Raw genomic sequence first — 15,466 nt, forward strand, 5'->3', positions numbered from 1 at the left:
GTGCTCAATGGTATGCGCCACCTAGGACCTGTTTTAAAATTAACATCAATGAACAATTTAAGATAGCCACTGCAGTGATATACTGATGCCCACCATATAGGCAAATATGGGATGAAATATACAACAGAATGGGAGATTAAAACCAGATTAAAGAATAAATGAGGCTAGTGCCAAAAGTTTTCTTCTGTACTGCAGATTAGTGAAACTTGAAACACTGTTGTTTTGAAACCTGTTTCAGAACAATGTTGAAATATGAATCATTGGTACCTACTGGACAGTTCATGAATGTGCATGCATATCATATTCAGAATTTCATATTTAAAAGCTACAGTCAGCTCAGGGTATAGCACATCTTCATAAAATGAGCTAAAATAAACGTTTTCCTTTATTGAAACAGTTGCAGAATTTAATACAGATACTATTGGTCAATTTTCCTTGTTTGCATCAACAAGTTTCAAACTGACACTTCAAGACAAGCAGATATAGGGGATTGAATCTGATGGAAAGGTGAGGCAAAGTGGGCTAGGATATATTGTTTCTGAAGACACAAACATTTTATGACAATCCTCTTGGTGCACTTCAGAGCAAAGCTGGAGACATAAACGTAATATTGGATCAATACCCACATCCACCCCAAGAAAGACAGTTAACCACACAGCCACCTTAAAAAGGGGAAACATGTAATCCTACATTATTTCAACAAAATGCTGTAGCTCTAAATCCATTTTACATCTGTCACCTCTTTGTCCATTGGGTCACCTCTGACCTCACGAACCCCACCGTGCTCTCGCCAGCATCACAGACCACCATCGCTATTATCCATCCCTGTCTAATGATGTAACGGTGTTTGACCCTGGAAGAAAGTGTGTGTGTGGGGGGGGGGGGGGGGGAAGGAAAAAGGGACTGTGACATCTGCAGGATCAGAGGCAGGGAGCAACACAAGAGGCCGAGACGAGTAAAAGGTGGCAGGAGCTAAAACAGACTGTCTCCATTTTAGCAGTGCTGCGTGTTGCCCTTTCATTTTGACAGTGAGATACTATTTGTTTATCCATCGTTATACATGACTATTTCTACAGCTAGATCATTGATATTTGACTATGTCTCTGACCGTGATGAATCTAACTCCACCATCCTCCTCAGCAGATAATCAGCACCATGGAAACTCAGGTGTCCAATGGTCCAAGCGGAACCAGTCTGCCTAACGGCCCAGTCATTAGCACCAACGGCTCCACAGACGACAGCAAAACCAACCTGATCGTCAACTACCTGCCTCAGAACATGACCCAAGAAGAGTTTAAAAGTTTGTTTGGCAGCATCGGAGAGATTGAATCCTGCAAACTGGTCAGAGACAAGATAACAGGTATAAGGTGTTGTTTGAATGGAAGACCTGCAACGTGAAATGATTTCCGAGAGTAGATGACGCCACTCTCTGTGTTTCTGCAGGTCAGAGTTTGGGATACGGGTTTGTAAACTATGTGGATCCAAATGATGCAGACAAGGCCATCAACACGCTCAATGGACTCAAACTACAGACAAAAACAATCAAGGTAAAAAAAAAAAAAAAAAAAAAAAAAAAAGAGGCATCAATGCTAGCTGTGACAATTTGGACTGCTGACAAAAAGAAAGGAAGTAGAGATTTTGTCACGGGTGCTGAGGGAGGGGGAGCAGGGAAAGAGATGGCAACAGACGTGACAGAGGGAGGGGAGGAAAATGGGGAGGAGAAGACAGAAGGGCGTGGTGGCCTAGAACAAAGAAAGCGATAGAAAGGGTAGAACGAGGAGAGAGTGGAGGTCAGAAAGCAAGGGGCGGACATTGCGCAGAGGTTATTGTGATGGAAATGTGATTAGGAAGCCTGGCTGTGATGCACAAGGGTCAGTCCAGGTTACCCCATCTGCCTGGCGTCCGGCTAATTAGGTGGCTTCTTTGTACCAAAATCAGATGAGGAGAAAAAAAGGGGGGGGGGGGGGGCGTTATTAAACACGACTTCCTTCCATCTCCACCTTAAAACAGAAAAAGAACATCAAAGATGGAGACAACATGCAGAAATCAAATCTCAGCAAGGAGAACAGGGGATGTTCCAACAACAAATCTGATTTAACATAAAAGCACAAAAGTCCTGCATTCGGATCTTTTATATGTTCAGTTTGCACATCGTATATAAACAGAGCATCTGGAATAATTCATTATTCACTCTCAAACTCCTCAGTCATCTCAGATTTTAAAAATAGTTCCTCTAGCCAACACCAGAGGTTTTAATTTTAAAATTTTATTCTTTAAATTGATATTGAGGAAACATCAGTAGAGAGTCAAGGCTTTGAGGCGTATTGGGGGGGGGGGTAGCTCAGGGAGCAGAATGCCAATGACAGGATTAGAGGCCATATGGGCTTCAGGCACCATCTGTACTGTGGGAGCGATAGGGAGAGGGTTAATTATAGGGCAGTCTCTTCTCCCCAAATGCAGCACCCCCCCCCCCCCCCCCCCCCCGACGCCTTCAGAACACCCTAATCACTGCAGTGCACAACCCTCCTGCTCATACACAGTCTGTCATGTGCACACAAAAGACACCGGCGCTTAGTGCTGATGGATGAAGGCAGAACACCTGCACTCGTGTCAAACATACAGTATCACACACAAGCTGGAATTCACATCCGTTTTACTCATTAGGCAAAATCACATTACACAGCAAAAAGTAGCGTCTGTCAGTCCAGTCGACGTGTGTAAAATGGCTTCAGCGAGGCGTCTCGTGATGCAGTTGCAAGTGTTTGCTGTTTGCCAGTGAGGCTGTCCTCTGAGGCCTCAGAGGACAGACACAAAGGAAGGAGGGACACAGCAGCGCCTATCTCGCACAACACTCACTGTGTGTCTCTGTTCCATGCAAACACGACGCTGCAAACAATGCACTGAACTGGCACGCCCCCCCCGATTTTTGCTCCAAAATGTTGCAAAAGTAGACCAACATGCAAACACACATAAGCTAAAAAAAACAAATAACTATGCAGTTGTTAAAGCTCACATTGTATATGTTACTGGGTGTCTTAAAAAGAGATGAGAAATGTCATAGACAGAAATATCTTAAATACACTGAGGCAATGATGCTTTAAAATAAATAGTTTCAGATTGTGTCTTTAATTGGAAAGAATTTGTCCTTTGCCACACCCTCACTTCTCACAAAAAGTGGCATGTCCTTTTTTCCCCCTTCCAGATACCAAGTGGGTGTGTCACAAAGTGTTTGCACCCCTTCATTGGGTGTATGGATTTCTAAAATCTAAAAAATTAAATAATAATAAAAATAAATTTAATTTATATTGCACCTTTCTTTAATAAAAATCTCAAAGCACTAAAGGAAAATAAAATAAAACCAAGGATAAACAAGAGAATAAAAACAGAAAATCTTAAGATAAAACAGCCAGCAGAATAGAATAAAACCAAAATGGAATAAAAAGGCTATAATGCAACAGATTCAAATTATTGACACCTGTGATCAGCCTGTCTAAATAGGTATGTCTCAAGGCTTTTTTAAATGGTAAATGGACTGCATTTATATAGCTCCTTTCCCATCTGCATCAGATGCTCAAAGCGCTTTACAATTATGCCTCACATTCACCCCGATGTCAGGGTGCTGCCATACAGGGCGCTCACTACACACCGGGAGCAATAGTGAATTAAAGGCCTTGCCCAAGGTCCCTTAGTGATTTCCCAGTCAGGCGGGGATTTGAACCCATGATCTTCTGGACTCAAGCCAAACACCTTAACCACTAGACCATCACCTCCCCCAAGGAGGCTTTTTAAAACGCTTCCACAGTTTGTGGAGGCCTCAGATGGTCAGGGAGGGAGGCTAAATATGATAATTATTTAATAAAGACAACCAGTTGCAAAACTTTGTTGTTTAAATGGGAAACATACAATCAATTGTAACAATTTATTACAGTTTATAGGTCCGGTTGGCATAACTAGACTGACCAAATAGAATATTACACATAAATGTGAAATCAGCTCTTTCAGGCCTAAATTTCACTTACTGCAGAAATTCAACCTGAACAATTACAAAACTGTGGAGGTTTGAGCATATTTAACCTGCAACCTAAACAATATCTAACTATAGGGAGATTAAAAACAGATTGTGCTTGATATGATGCCATTAAGTCACTTGGGCATTTAGAAAATTCAAATATCAAGCTGAGCTGTAAAATAAAACACTTCATTACCTGATAATCTGCATCATGTGGTTTAAATATTATTACAGTCATTGCAACGGTTTCATTGTGAATGTGTTTGAGTTTAAAGGCACTTATTAATCCCATATACGACACTAGAGAGGGGCTTGATAGGGCTGTAGCCCCCAAGAATTTCAGTAACCTCACTACAAAATGACCCAAAAAGTATTTTCTATGAAATTTCTCATCACCAGTCTTTAATCTGGATCTATGGATCCATGGTTTCAATAGTATCAGTGAAATTTTGTTTATGCATTATTAGAACACATAATTTGTTTATTTTTTATTGTCTTTTTCCATCTGGATTGGTATGCTAGCACAAATTCCTTGTCAACTAACTCAGTGCAGGACCCAGAACATGGTGACATTAAGAAAAAGGAGGATAACGTTCTGAAATTCAGATTCAAGTAAAATACTGCCACCTATAGGAGAGCCACCTTGTCATTTGTTGTTAGTTAGGTAGTTTTCTAGTGTTGTACCTGTAAGTTCCCCAATTTGTTTTAAATTTGCATCTGTGTCCTTCCAGAAAGGTAATTATTATAAAATTATTATACAACTACAATTGTTTGCAGTGTTTATTTTATAATGAATGTGTGAATTAAAAGTGTTTATGTAGTAGAAATTGACTTTAAAATGACTATTCTGTACATAAACAGTGTTGACCCAGCAGTAAATAATCTGATCTAAATGTGGCCTTAAAAAGAAGGAAAAAAAAAAAAACCCCTCTTGAGTTGGCACTTGAGACAGTTGTGTAAAACGTGAATGATGAGGAATGAGCAGGAATCACAACACAGCGATCGCACGTGAAGATCCACAAGGAATCCCCTAAAACTCATTCCACTTACATCACGTTTCAGTTTATACATTTAGTTCCTTATGATTTATTTTACAGGTATCATACGCCCGGCCAAGCTCGGCTTCAATTCGCGACGCTAACCTTTATGTGAGTGGACTCCCCAAGACCATGAGCCAGAAGGACATGGAGCAGCTGTTCTCACAATACGGCCGCATCATCACATCCCGCATCCTAGTTGATCAAGTCACAGGTATAGCCTTATTTAATATCCATGCTGTCACTCAAGCCAGATTTCTCTGGATCGACTCTTCTCTACCCTGAGTTACGGCATCGAGACTGGTGGTGACAGTGACTTGATGCCAAGGTGGTTTGTTTTCTTATCTGGAGCAGGCATATCACGAGGAGTGGGCTTCATCCGGTTTGACAAGCGAAACGAAGCGGAGGAGGCCATCAAAGGTCTGAACGGGCAGAAGCCTCTAGGTGCCGCCGAGCCAATCACTGTCAAGTTCGCCAACAACCCCAGCCAGAAGACAGGCCAGGCCTTACTGACTCAACTGTACCAGACCGCCGCTCGCCGCTACACGGGCCCACTGCACCACCAGACTCAACGTTTCAGGTACTGAACCTTTACCAACCTCAGCTGAGAGTCCATCACCAGCACCAGCCTGAAGATAGTGTTGATAAAGCAACTGTTTTACAGGTGCCTTAACAAACAGTTCGATCAACTCAACAACCCGCTAATTACATTTCAGTTACAGTTAAAGGGGGCGTGTTATGCAAAATTTTTTTACTTGACCTTGCACATTTAAGTATGGCTGAGAGTTCACATTAGGGATGCTGGAAGACAGTCAGAGCTGGGGGTGCTGAGAGACCATATTTAATATTTGTATTTAAAGCTGCACAGCAAGGCAACATTTGCGATTTTTGTAGTTTTAGTGCAATTTACCTTAACCTCGTGAGCCAGAACCATTCATCACTCTGCAAATAAATTTGTTAAATCTCAAACTAATTCTGAGTTTGTGAATTAGTCTGTCTGTGCCAGCCTAATTTTAGCCTGGCACAGACAGCAAACCTGAAAACCTAACTGAGCATAGCATATTCAGCTATGTACAGATATCAGCAACAACAACAACATCATTATCATCTTATATAGGCAGCACAGTGGGTTAGTGGTTAGCACTGTTGCCTCATAGCAAAAAGGTCATGGGATCAATTCCCACCTGTGGCCTTTCTGTGTGGAGTTTGCTTGCTCTCCCCGTGTTTGTGTGGGTTCCCTCCGGGTGCTCCGGCTTTCTACCACAGCCAAAGACATGCAGTGAATTGGAAACTTTAAACTGTGTGTAGGTGTGAATGTGTTTGTTTGTCTATATGTGGCCCTGTGACAGACTGGCATCATGTCCAGGGTGTAGCCTGCCTCACTCCCTATGACTGATGGGATAGGCTCCAGCCCCGCTGTGACCCTTAATTAGATTAAGCGGGTATACAAAATGGGTGGATGGATAGATTTTGTTTATATAGCATTCAAAGTACTTTACATACCAAAACACAATCAAAACAACACACTACCACTAGCAAATAATTAAAATTAAAACAAAAAGAGTACATACGTAAAAACATATGTATGTAAAAACAGACTAAACAAAATAACTCCAACAATTGTAGGCAGCTGAGTCTGCAGGTTTTCTCCTCATCAGATCCAGTGTATATGGACAACAACAAGACAAAACAAGAAATAACTCAACTTATTAAATCATATCATTAACATGTCATATAGGGCATCTTCCAAAATGGATGAAATTCAGTTTTTCCCTCAAAATTCTACACACAACACCCCATAATGGCAATGTGGCAAAAGAATTGTCTGTAGACCTCTGAGACAGGATTGTCTCGAGGCACGAATCTGGGGAAGGGTACAGAAACATTTCTGCTGCTTTGAAGGTCCCAATGAGCACAGTGGCCTCCATCATCCATAAATGGAAGAAGTTGGGATCAGGGAGGTGACCAAGAACCCAATGGTCACTTTGTCAGAGCTCCAATATTCCTCTGTGGAGAGAGGAGAACCTTCCAGAAGGTCAACCATCTCTGCAGCAATCCACCAATCAGACCTGTATAGTTGAGTGGCCAGATGGAAGCCACTCCTTAGTAAAAGACACATGGCAGCCCATCTGGAGTTTGCCAAAAGGCACCTGAAGGACTCTCAGACCATGAGAAAGAAAATTCTCTGGTCTGATGAGACAAACATTGAACTCTTTGGCATGAATGCCAGGCATCATGTTTGGAGCAAAAGAAGCACCATCTCTACAGTGAAGCATGGTGGTGGCAGCATCATGCTGTGGGGATGTTTTTCAGTGGCAGGAACTGGGAGACTAGTGAGGATTGAGGGATGAATGCAGCAAAGTACAGAGACATCCTGGATGAAAACCTGCTCCAGAGTGCTCTTGACCTGATTCTATGAATGTGCAGGCCAAAGTTCTCCTGTGATAAGCAAAATTTAAGAGAGAAGCAGTTAACTTGAGACTTCTGTGACATACGTAAAGGAAGTCAATACCTGGATTTTTATTTTGTTCCATGAGACACACCCAAATCTGCACAGTTTGCGGGAGAGAGACCCCTCTGTGAAGGCAGAGAGGGTGTGGTCAGCAGCTGCTTCTTTCTATTTAAAGCAACAGGCACAAAAACAGAAAAAGGTCATTTCTGAAAGAGCAGAATAGTATCCATTAGGGATGGGATGACTATTCTTAATCGTCGACTACGACTAGCAAACATCCAAGTCGTCAGTTATTTTTTATTAGTCGTCTAGTCGAAAGCCATTTATTAAGTTCATTTAACTCTTAAAAGAATAGACCTGCTGGAGCTGCCAGTGAAGAAAGTGTGTGAACCTTGGCAGGTGAATTTGGCAGCTCAAACGGGTCGTCTATGCCTAGTAAATGAATGCAGTATTGTCATTTTGTGCTTATATTTGTTCAAATAAATATCGCATTTGAGTTTCGCCATGAAGATTCAAAATTGGCTTAATTCATTCAATGTCAAATTTAGTTGCCGAATAGTCGATTAGTTGATGACTAATGGTACCTGACTAGTTGACTAATGATTTTCATTAGTCATCTCAGCCCTAGTATCTATCACCTTCATGTATGTATATGGGATATTTCTGGCACCTAATGTCTACGCTACTATCCAGAAAATGTTTTTTATATTACCCCTTCAAATGTGTTAAAAAATCCCTCTTAGTAGGACATGGATTATTATTAGTAGGTTGACAAAAGACAAAAACAGAAAAAACGAGAAGTAGCCAGCTAGCTAGATAGCTAGATCACACTATCTAGCTAGTTAGCACCATACATCAAGTCAACTAGGAGGTTTTTTTTCCCCAAAAACAAGCCTCTCGCTAGTTCAATGTCCACAAGAAAGTACATGAGACTCGTTATGAATTAAGAAAATGACAGATGTTTTCGAAATAGATCCAAAATGTCTGTCAAATTGAAATTAGTCATACTTTAGTGGAAGTTTTGAATCGTTACAGAACTGTAAAAGAATAATTAAGGGTGATGCAGTGATTGTGCTGGAACAAAGCAATTTTACATGTTATACTACTGATTGTGGACATTCTTTCTTTAAAGTGGCTGTAATATACAGAATGTGTCAAATATCTATAGGCAATTGAGAATAATTTCAGCTGACAGTGGGTTCAAGGTGACATTCACAGGACTATTGGCAGTGTACTGCGATGAAGGACGCCCTCTGGAGGCCCGCTGGTGAAGGCGCTACAACTTAACTCAACCGCCCCTCCCCCTCTGCCCCCCCACTCCCCCACCCACCCCTTTCTTCTTCCTTGTAGAGGTCACAACTAACTTCTGCATCCCCTTCATTCTCCTTCTTGCATTGCAGACTCGACAATTTACTAAACGCCGGCTACGGAGTCAAGAGGTAAATGCAAAACCCCCCCCAAAAAAACAAGAAAAGAAAAAAAAAAAAGAAAAGAAAATGGTGTACTTTCAAAAGCAACCACGCCTAACAAATAAAATCTCAAACAAAGTGCCCGGAATACCACCTGCTGACTGTTTCTGGAAATCAGATACCATTCTCAAAATTCCCCATTCTTAGTGCCATTGGTGGGCACAAGTCAGCTAATTAGCTAACTGAGTGATGCTAAGTTTTTATTAGTGGGTTAGCGTTTCAGCGAACTTTGAAAATCAATGGCTTCCACTAAATTTAGTTATGCCAACTTTAAGCCAGCGAACTTTTTAAAAATAAAGTTTAATGTTCAAAAATGCTTGTAAACCCTAAAATCCTTCACATTTTTTTCCTGTTGGAGCTTTTAATTCAACAAGGGAAATCAACACATCACGCCAAGGCAACAAGCATCACCTTGAGGAGATGGAGAAGCAGGACATCAATACATTAAATAGCTTATTACAATTATTTTTCATGTGTATTTTTATTTGTGTAATACTCTGTACTGTGAATAAAAACATATGTTGAATGGAAACTATTGTTCAATTTCATTTGTTCGAGGAATCATCATCTTGATGAACATCTGATCTTCCACGCGAAACCATTTAACTATGTTAATTGGAATGGACACTCCCTTTTCAGCAGTACAGACAGCGACGTACACAGACCTCCACCAGTGCTAAGTGTTGAATAGTGAATGTAAACACAACACATATTATGATGTGGCCCACATCACCAATAAAATTGCTGATTTCATTACTATCTATTCATCAGATTCCCTCGTAATATGTCTTTATGTTAAGCTCATGCTTTGAATAATTAATAATGACTATAACTATTATTTCAGTGAAGTGAAATGTCTGAATGATGAAAAATTCAAAATAAATTGGATAATGAGTTACATACTAATTTAATTAGCTATCACAGTACTTTGATCAGTTGAAATTAATTACCGCCAGTCAATTTCAGTCAAGGTAATCTGCTCAGTTTCTTATAAATCACCTAGATGTGACACTAGTATTATGTTTGTGCGCTATAATTTACCTCTAGAAGTCTGGTTTGATTCGAATAATTACGGTGATAGGTGCTGCTCTTGTTTGGACATCATGCTAGAACACCTTTGATATTTTGTCAACATTATATTTATTTGAGTTTTGTGACAGCATCTCATAAAACATTACTCTTACAGATTTAAACAATCACCATAGGCAGTCGCGCAGTTTGGCAAACATATGCATGAAATTTCCTAATTCACATTAAACGTAAATTTCTGTAATTGATTGTGTCGTCTCCTTGCTTAAATGCGCAAATCTTTACAAATGTGTATCGGTATACTTTTAGGTTAACATTTTGGAAGAAAAAGTTAAGTTATCTTAATGGGGAGCCCAGGAAATCTGGTTTTGTATTTAAGGAGGCATTTCAGAGCTTTTCAATGCAGACTGCAGGCTTACTTGTAGTTCCTAGGGTTTGTAAGAGTAGAATGGGAGGCAGAGCCTTCAGCTTTCAGGCTCCTCTCCTGTGGAACCTGCTCCCAATTCAGATCAGGGAGACAGACACCCTCTCTACTTTTAAGATTAGGCTTAAAACTTTCCTTTTTGCTAAAGCTTATAGTTAGGGCTGGATCAGGTGACCCTGAACCATCCCTTAGTTATGCTGCTATAGACGTAGACTGCTGGGGGGTTCCCATGATGCACTGTTTCTTTCTCTTTTTGCTCTGTATGCACCACTCTGCATTTAATCATTAGTGATCGATCTCTGCTCCCCTCCACAGCATGTCTTTTTCCTGGTTCTCTCCCTCAGCCCCAACCAGTCCCAGCAGAAGACTGCCCCTCCCTGAGCCTGGTTCTGCTGGAGGTTTCTTCCTGTTAAAAGGAGTTTTTCCTTCCCACTGTAGCCAAGTGCTTGCTCACAGGGGGTCGTTTTGACCGTTGGGGTTTTACATCATTATTGTATGGCCTTGCCTTACAATATAAAGCGCCTTGGGGCAACTGTTTGTTGTGATTTGGCGCTATATAAAAAAAAAATTGATTGATTGATTGATTGATTTAAAAAAAACCTTTTATATTATTTTCATATAATATATAAAAATAGAGCATGTTGGCCCAGTTGTAAAAATCCATTTTGGTTAATTCACCATCATTTCGTTTAGCTACCCACCTGTGATATTAGCCAGAATATTATGTTGTGGTCTAGAACTAAATATCACATATGATGTCACATATTGCGCTCAATAATTTGACTTTAACCACGTGAAATTCTTGTTCAACATTTAGCAATGATGGTTCTGCTGTATGCCTGAAAACTGCATCTGACCATTCCTTTAATATATCTCAGTATATGAAACCTTTTTGGAACATCTATGTACATGCTAAAATTCCAGCTCTTTAGGTCTGTTTTTTTTTTTTTTTTTTTCGAGATTTTAGAGTAAAAATAACCAAGCCAAAGCTAAGTGCATATAATAAAAGTTAGCAGTTAGCATTTAGCTGAACCTTCAGCTAAATGTTTTATAGAGTTTATCAGTTTAGCGCAGTGAGCGGATTAGTGATGCTAACTTTTAGGCTAGCTGTGCCCACCACCACTTAGCGCCTGTCTAATGTAGAAACACACCACAAAACAACTATCAGTAATCAAAAACAAATCTGTATTCTAAAAGCAGGGTATTCTGGGAAAGCATTGTTTAACATTTTTGTCCTTTTGATTTAAGTATTAGAAATAAAATCTATGTATTTATTTATGAACTAACATTGTCAGTTTCTGTTGCTTTAATGTCCCCTTTTTTTTCCACCAGCATGGACATGCCAGATTGCGTTTCCGTCTCCTCTGTTGCTCCAGTTTTTGTATGATTTGATTGATTTGCTTTTCATCCCTCTCTAGGTTTCTGTGTTTTGTTCAATAGTGTGATTTCTGTTGGACATTGTAATTCATGTTGTTGAATTCTTACAGAGCCTTTGGTGGCAGAGAAAAATGACATAAATATGCAGATTGTGCAGGTTTTGTGTTTTAGTTTGGAGCCATTGTGGTGCCCATACATATTTACTTGGTGTACAGCAGAGGGGATGGAGATGGGTCCTCTGACTCCATGCCCAACTACATTATTATTGTTATTATCATTATTTTTCCATCAGACACAGTATAAATCACTGAATGCTGTGTGGAACTTCAGAATGACACCCATGGTAGCTCTCCTACTCTCTTCCCCAGATTCTCCCCCATCACAATTGACAGCATGACCAGTCTGGCTGGCGTCAATCTTACCGGGCCAACCGGCGCTGGCTGGTGCATCTTTGTATACAACCTGTCCCCAGAGGCGGACGAGAGCGTCCTGTGGCAGCTCTTCGGGCCCTTCGGTGCAGTTACTAATGTCAAGGTCATCCGTGACTTCACCACCAACAAATGTAAGGGCTTTGGGTTCGTCACCATGACCAACTACGACGAGGCTGCAATGGCTATCGCTAGCCTCAACGGCTACCGTCTAGGTGACCGCGTGCTGCAGGTTTCCTTCAAGACCAGCAAGCAACACAAGGCCTGAGAGAAAAGCTGCTGTTGCCAGCTCCTTCAACCTGCAGGGAGCGCTCTCGCGCCCCCCCTGCGCCATCATTCAACATGGGCCTGGACTGAGTCTTTCTCCAAGTCTCTCACAGAAATTCATAATATATTACTGCAAACACAGACATGCAGGTGCACAGACACAAACACACACAGGTGCACGTATAGCCGAACATATCCACGCGCAAGCATACACGAGTCCCACGTGCAAACACAGAACACACTAATGGAGTTTGTCCATTCTCTTTCCACAACACGCTAGTCCTCGCCTGTATTTGCCTGGATTGAATTAGAAGGGGCGTGTAGCTAGTTTGTTGGGTAGAGCTCAGAGCAATCTATTTAGGAGACAGTCTAACGAATGTGACAGAGAATGTGTATGGAGTGCTTTGGTTGAATTCAGGCAAATAGCGACACCACATGAAAACGATCAAAAATCGAAATGAACAAATATGTGCAATTTACCCAAACTCTAACCCCAACATCTCATGTTATCTTGCTGGAGAAGATGTAGTCAGTTTTTTGTTTTTACACTTGGGCATTTTGAATCAGTGAGGTTTTTTTTTAAGATCAAAGAAAATGAAATTTTAATAACAGTGTTCTCTTATTTACATCTATTAAAATATAACTATATATTCAATATTTAAGGTCGTTATAATAGCCAAATATGTAAGCATTTTCTAGAAACTTTGACTACTGTTTCTTGACCTGCATTAGGCGACGCCTAGTGTGATGGCGGTTTCTCGACCGTAAACGAGCATGTTAGCTCAGATCCACAATCATTTAGATTGACTAAATGAATACTGGATACAGAAATGAGTAGTCAGAAAGCCATCAGAATCACTCTTTCCTTCACAACACAGTCTCACACCAAACAACACAATAGTGCACATATCTATCACAAAGACACATTTCAATCATTACACCTATTTAGTTAAATATGTCCCTGTATTTTCACACAGTTTTCTTTCCTCTCTCTGTTTGTTTGAAGAAAAAATAAACCTACACAAGCAGACCGTCTATGAACTTAGAGCAGAGTTGCAGTGCTGCCATGGTGATTGTGATATTAGCAAGCGTCTGATTGGTGAGAGTGATAAGTGCAAAGGGGAACCAGTTTCACCATAACATACCTGCGTCAAAGAAAAATACCGGTGTTTTAACGCATTTTGCATCACCTCTTCGTCCTTATGTTATATTACCTGCATGTGCAAGCCACGATTTAGTGTAAGAGCCCTAGAAATGAAGGCAAAGGTAAGCAGCGCACGTGTTTTTGCAGTTCTGTTTGGGTGTAACCATATTTGCTTGCCTCGATGGCTTGTGGCTTCAGATTGCAATAGAATACTGGAAGCAGAATCAACAATTTTGCATTGACAAGGATGCACAACCCAGTGCCTGGTCTAGACAGGTCTAGATTGGTCACGAGAGGTCTGCAGATGAACCCCCCCCACCCCGAAGAGCACCGGTATTATTCTACAGTCTAATGCACAGGCATAACCATGAAAAGGAAGTGAGGTCAAAGTTTTAGAGTTCAGTGGAATCTACGTGTCCATGCAAATTTGGAGGACTGCGGTTCCTGTGCCTGAGCGATGACCAGTTTATCACAGATCCCAATCCCAAATTCTACTCGGTTTATATTTATAGCACCTCACATCCTTCCCAGAAAATTTTAACTCATGCCCTCCCTGAAAGACAATAGTACATCAAGCTTTCAAATAAGTGTCACAATTATATTTCTGCTTACAATAAAAACTATTTATTTGCTCCAGACCTGTTTGGCACTACCACCAAAATAGCATTTCTCAAAAATATCCCCAACCCAAATGCATGGAAATTATTTATTCCACCCTTGATGAAACATCAAGACCAACCTGTCTCGCTGAAATATCTGTTCGCGAACAGACTCATGATTTTCCACGGGGAGCGTGAATGTCTTTTAATATCGAGACATCTGCACATAATAGATTAAATAAGGTCGACTATATTCGACATTTTTGCTTTTGCTTTTCTAAATGATGCTGTGTTAGCCAAAGAGAGTGCTCTCTTTGAAAGGATTACATTAGAGATAAATCTATTTTTATACATACAAAGGAACAAGACCTTGTGCTGAATTTTTACAGATTCTTAAGCTTGGAAAAATTGGAACATCGCATGACTTTATTTTAAGCCCTCTGATCTTTGCAGAGCAAGAGGGAAGAAGCAATGCGGTGCATGGGTGGGGATAAAGGGAGGGGGTGAAGGAACATTCATGTAAACGTGACCATTACACCACACGAAAATGACCGAAAACCAACTTAATAAGAACAAACCTGATGTAAGACAGTAAAATTAATCATCTGTGGGTATAACCCGACAGACATCTGTAGTTCTGAGTGCATGGAGACACGTGCACCTGTTGTCCTGAAGTTGTGTACAGTGTTGGTTTAATGGCGGTGCATAGAAGTGAAGTTGTTTGACTTGAGAATCCCAGACAAAACCCCAGTGACACAGACTTGCTGTCCGGTTGAAAAAAGCTCAGCTGCTTGCAAATTAAAGGTTCTAATCCAAAATGGAACAGTGGTGCAGATTTCTAAGAAAAACTGAGCTTGAGTCTTAATGATTAGATTAGTTGTTTTTTTTTGCCAAAGAATTTCTTTGCAAGTCTGCACCATGAAGGGTAAATTAAACCCATCGATATTATTCCCTGAATTACTGCTGTACAAATGTGTTATGTATGGAAGAGGGACCCTTTACAACTTTTGTTATCATCATTACTTTTGAATGCCTAAGTTGTGCTTACCAGTTTGTAAATGCTAAAATCGTTAAACTGAACAGCTGCAAGCAATCCATGAATATAAATATTTGCATAAAGATTCAAAATTGCATAAATATTTGCATAAATATTTCCATAAACATAAATATTTGCACACATTTCACAAAGATGTCGAATGATGTCTGAAAACAGACATATCGAAAATATATT

At 40.5% G+C, this 15,466-nt stretch overlaps 1 protein-coding gene across 9 annotated transcripts in view; it reads left to right on the forward strand.

Annotated features, from left to right (window-relative positions):
- Positions 1-15,077, forward strand: part of elavl3 (ELAV like neuron-specific RNA binding protein 3) — a 40,217-nt gene extending 25,140 nt beyond the window's left edge. For 2 of the 9 annotated variants that reach the window (XM_034190648.1, XM_034190650.1), the window contains exons 3-8: positions 1,141-1,360; positions 1,444-1,547; positions 5,107-5,260; positions 5,398-5,626; positions 8,899-8,937; positions 12,145-15,077. In XM_034190648.1, coding sequence (XP_034046539.1) covers positions 1,141-1,360; positions 1,444-1,547; positions 5,107-5,260; positions 5,398-5,626; positions 8,899-8,937; positions 12,145-12,493 — 1,095 coding nt within the window. In that variant the 3' untranslated portion in view covers positions 12,494-15,077. The remainder of the gene's footprint in view (positions 1-1,140; positions 1,361-1,443; positions 1,548-5,106; positions 5,261-5,397; positions 5,627-8,898; positions 8,938-12,144) is intronic. The other 7 variants (XM_034190653.1, XM_034190652.1, XM_034190654.1 and 4 more) reach the window with 7 other exon arrangements.
- Positions 15,078-15,466: the final 389 nt, after the last annotated feature.

This window comes from Thalassophryne amazonica, chromosome 16 (assembly GCF_902500255.1).
Source record: "Thalassophryne amazonica chromosome 16, fThaAma1.1, whole genome shotgun sequence".
Lineage (NCBI taxonomy): Eukaryota > Metazoa > Chordata > Actinopteri > Batrachoidiformes > Batrachoididae > Thalassophryne > Thalassophryne amazonica.